Here is a 5096-nt window from a genome sequence, read left to right as displayed (position 1 = left end):
CCACGGGCTAAAATAGAAATCAGTTTTATTTCTGACGCAGATCACGCCGCCAGTCCTGCCTCTCCCATCTCCTCATTGGTTTATAGAAGCAGGTACCCACGTGCCATCTCCTCATTGGTTATACCCACATGGGTGACTGAAGACGAACGAGGTCAGTGGCAGTAATGCACCTAATTTCTGAAAGTTGTCAATCGCAATATAAATTCAAGAGAAGAAAAGGCCTGGAAGGAGGAGAGATGACTAGAAACGATTCGGTTGACCGTTTTATGTGTGGATTAATTGTCGGAGTAGAAAGCTTTTGTGCATTTTAGGTAAAATAACAAATCAATGTTTATATCCCAGGACAAATTAGCTAGCTAAATAGGACAAATTAGCTAGCAAGTGCAAGCTACCTAGCTAAATTACTATAAATGTTTAATGCTTTTCAACCTGTCCCCAAATTAATATCATTGGTTCAGAGTTTGTTTTGATATTTTAACCTGCGTGTCGTGGTCGCGTTTGGTGTATGTACGATGGCACAGCCGGTTTGGGTTCTGTGTTACAGACAACTCACCCAGTAGTAGTACGGGAGTCTGCACCAATCACCACACCTCCATCATACTCCACTGCCATAATGGTGGTCTGAAAGAGAAAGAGAGAGAGACAGAAAGAGAGAGAGACAGAGATACAGAGAGAGACAGAGACAGAGAGAGAGACAGAAAGAGACATGTAAACATAGGGTTATATAGGGTTAACATATATAATATATAGGGTTATATAGATAACATATATAATATATAGGGTTAACATATAGAATATATAGGGTTATATGGGGTTAACATAATATATAGGGTTATATATATATAATATATAGGGTTATATAGAGAACATATAGAAAATATATAATATATAGGGTTATATAGAGAACATATATAATATATAGGGTTATATAGATAACATAAATAATATATAGGGTTATATAGAGAACATATAGGGTTATATAGGGTTAACATAATATATAGGGTTATATAGAGAACATATAGAATATATAGGGTTAGATAGAGAACATATAGAATATATAGGGTTAACATATATAATATATAGGGTTAACATACATAATATATGGGGTTAGATAGAGAACATATATAATATATAGGGTTATATGGGGTTAACATATAAAATATATAGGGTTATATAGATAACATATATAATATATAAGGTTATATAGAGAACATATAGAATATATTGGGTTATATAGGGTTAACATATATAATATATAGGGTTATATAGTGAACATATAGAATATATTGTGTTATATAGGGTTAACATATATAATATATAGGATTATATAGAGAACATATATAATATATAGGGTTATATAGAGAACATATATAATATATAGGGTTATATAGGGATAGCATATAGAATATATAGGGTTAACATATAGAATATATAGGGTTAACATATAGGGTTATATAGAGAACATATAGAATATATAGGGTTATATAGATAACATATAATATATAGGGTTATATAGGGTTAACATATAGAATATATAGGGTTAACATATAGGGTTATATAGAGAACATATAGGGTTATATAGATAACATATATAATATATAGGGTTATATATAGGGTTAACATATAGGGTTATATAGAGAACATATAGAATATATGGGGTTATATAGAGTTACCATATAGAATATAGGGTTATATAGAGAACATATAGAATATATAGGGTTATATAGGGTTAACATATAGAATATATAGGGTTAACATATAGAATATATAGGGTTATATAGGGTCGACATATAGAATATATAGGGTTATATAGATAACATATAGAATATCTAGGGTTATATAGGGTCAACATATAGAATATATAGGGTTATATAGGGTTGACATATAGAATATATAGGGTTAACATATAGAATATATAGGGTTGTATAGAGAACATATAGAATATATAGAATAATATAGAGAACATATATAATATATAGGGTTATATATAGAACATATAGAATATATAGGGTTATATAGGGTTAACATAGAATATATAGGGTTAACATAGAATGTATAGGGTTATATAGAGAACATATAGAATATACAGGGTTATATAGATGACATATAGAATATACAGGGTTATATAGGGTTAACATATAGAATATATAGGGTTATATAGGGTCAACATATAGAATATATAGGGTTATATAGGGTCAACATATATAATATATAGGGTTATATAGGGTTAACATATAGAATATATAGGGTTATATAGGGTTAACATATAGAATATATAGGGTTGTATAGGGTTAACATATAGAATATATAGGGTTAACATATAGAATATATAGGGTTATATAGGGTCAACATATAGAATATATAGGGTTATATAGGGTCAACATATATAATATATAGGGTTATATAGGGTTAACATATAGAATATATAGGGTTATATAGGGTCAACATATAGAATATATAGGGTTATATAGGGTCAACATATAGAATATATAGGGTTATATAGGGTCAACATATAGAATATATAGGGTTATATAGGGTCAACATATAGAATATATAGGGTTATATAGGGTCAACATATAGAATATATAGGGTTATATAGGGTCAACATATAGAATGTATAGGGTTATATAGAGAACATATAGAATATACAGGGTTATATAGATGACATATAGAATATACAGGGTTATATAGGGTTAACATATAGAATATATAGGGTTATATAGGGTCAACATATAGAATATATAGGGTTATATAGGGTTAACATATAGAATATATAGGGTTATATAGGGTTAACATATAGAATATATAGGGTTACATAGATAACATATAGAATATATAGGGTTATATAGGGTTAACATATAGAATATATAGGGTTAACATATAGAATATATAGGGTTAACATATAGAACATAGAGAGAACTTTCTGAATGCACTGTGTGTTTTCATCTTGTTCACATGCTTCTGGTAATAGAAATCAGAACAACACTACCAGGGCTTTGAGAAGGTGATCTGAACAACACTACCAGGGCTTTGAGAAGGTGATCTGAACACCACTACCAGGGCTTTGAGAAGGTGATCTGAACGACACTACCAGGGCTTTGAGAAGGTGATCTGAACACCACTACCAGGGCTTTGAGAAGGTGATCTGAACACCACTACCAGGGCTTTGAGAAGGTGATCTGAACGACACTACCAGGGCTTTGAGAAGGTGATCTGAACGACACTACCAGGGCTTTGAGAAGGTGATCTGAACAACACTACCAGGGCTTTGAGAAGGTGATCTGAACGACACTACCAGGGCTTTGAGAAGGTGATCTGAACGACACTACCAGGGCTTTGAGAAGGTGATCTGAACGACACTACCAGGGCTTTGAGAAGGTGATCTGAACGACACTACCAGGGCTTTGAGAAGGTGATCTGAACGACACTACCAGGGCTTTGAGAAGGTGATCTGAACAACACTACCAGGGCTTTGAGAAGGTGATCTGAACGACACTACCAGGGCTTTGAGAGGTGATCTGAACGACACTACCAGGGCTTTGAGAAGGTGATCTGAACGACACTACCAGGGCTTTGAGAAGGGGATCTGAACACCACTACCAGGGCTTTGAGAAGGTGATCTGAACGACACTACCAGGGCTTTGAGAAGGTGATCTGAACGACACCACCAGGGCTTTGAAAAGGTGATCTGAACTACACTACCAAGGCTTTTGGCCGACATTCACATCTATGAAACATTTGATCTCCTCTGTTCCCAAAACTAAAATGTGTTATGAAAAGAGCGCCCTAAGATTTGTAGACTTTACCCTTCCCAAAAATATTTTTAAAATCGCGTTGTTTAGAAGGTACGCTAAGGCGAATCGAGTTCTTGCACAGGCGCACTTCACAGAGTAGACGTTCCCGAACGGACATGTGCAGATGTCTGTTAAAACAGGCCAATAGGATCTCACTACCTAGTGCTTGGCTCTGCCCACTATGACTGACTTGTTCCCATTAGAAACGACAGGCTGTGGTCTGTCATGGTTTACTTATAAAATATTTGGTGAAGTTTTGCTCAAACGTAACTAATCAAAAATCATTAGCCAACGGTCTCAACTTAACTAAATTAGTTGTATGAGATAGCTAGAAATGATAATGAATGAACTTGGTTTGATGGAGAGGCTATCATTAGTAATTTAGCTAGCAATGACTGTCGCCAGAAGTGCTGTCTCATTCAGCGGGGGTAACAAAGTTCTGGCCAACTTGCTAACTTTGCACTGGTACAACTTATCGGGACCGGTTTCAGCCACACCATGCGGACCACTTACCCCGGTGCTGACTTCCTTCATGGTCCAGTCCGGTGCCATGTCGCTACCGGAGGAGAGCTGACCGAACCGCATCGCCGTTGCTGCCGCCATTTTGAAACCACTTATTTAGTGAACGTCCAGGGTTGCCAGGTCAAGCTAAAATGTGCTTTTCCTCTGACTACTCAAAACCCGCACTCAAATCAAATGTATTTATAAAGCCCTTCTTACATCAGCTGATATCTCACAGTGCTGCACACAAGGTCTGAATAGTAGCCTACATTGTGATTTTTTTAACAGCAAGAGATAGGTTGACACATTTAGTCAATAAACCCATTTTCTATAACGTTATCGAGCGAATTAAGAAGGAATCTCGATTTAACTTCTAACGACCTTTGAAGCTAAATTCGTTTTTCCATCAAAATAATAATTATTGCTAGCTAATGTATTTGAATGTCGCAAGAGAAAATATAATTTGCCCTTATTGAACTTCAAAAAACGAATGTTAGGCTATTTTCTGGAAATTGAGCCGTTATTATATGCCAGATGTTAAGACTACAAACCGTTATAAATAGTTAACTGTAATTAGGCCATTTGTTTAACTGCATCTAGTTAACCAAACCACTTTTCCATGGTTTGGTACTAGCTAGATTCAGGCAGCCAAAAGCCACCGATAGGCCGACATCTAATAGATAGCCTACAGTAGCCTAGGCAAGATGTAAAATGGACGATTTGGCAGCTTGCTTAGTTTAAATTTACTGACGAATTTATTCAACATGAATAGCAAGGCAATTTCGAGGTGAGAAGTGCTTC

At 35.1% G+C, this 5096-nt stretch overlaps 1 protein-coding gene across 1 annotated transcript in view; it reads right to left on the bottom strand.

Moving 5' to 3' along the window:
• LOC149980707 (proteasome subunit beta type-6-like) overlaps window positions 1-4461 on the bottom strand; it is a 12069-nt gene extending 7608 nt beyond the window's left edge. The window contains exons 1-2 of the mRNA XM_090185706.1: window positions 4308-4461; window positions 554-621 (exon numbers count right to left, since the gene is read on the bottom strand). Coding sequence (XP_090041832.1) covers window positions 554-621; window positions 4308-4397 — 158 coding nt within the window. The 5' untranslated portion in view covers window positions 4398-4461. The remainder of the gene's footprint in view (window positions 1-553; window positions 622-4307) is intronic.
• Between the last annotated feature and the right edge of the window lie 635 nt (window positions 4462-5096).

This window comes from Oncorhynchus mykiss, chromosome 9 (assembly GCF_057628025.1).
Source record: "Oncorhynchus mykiss isolate SJ-2025 chromosome 9, ASM5762802v1, whole genome shotgun sequence".
NCBI classification, from domain to species: Eukaryota; Metazoa; Chordata; class Actinopteri; order Salmoniformes; family Salmonidae; genus Oncorhynchus; species Oncorhynchus mykiss.
This window is presented reverse-complemented; position numbering and strand designations above follow the sequence as displayed.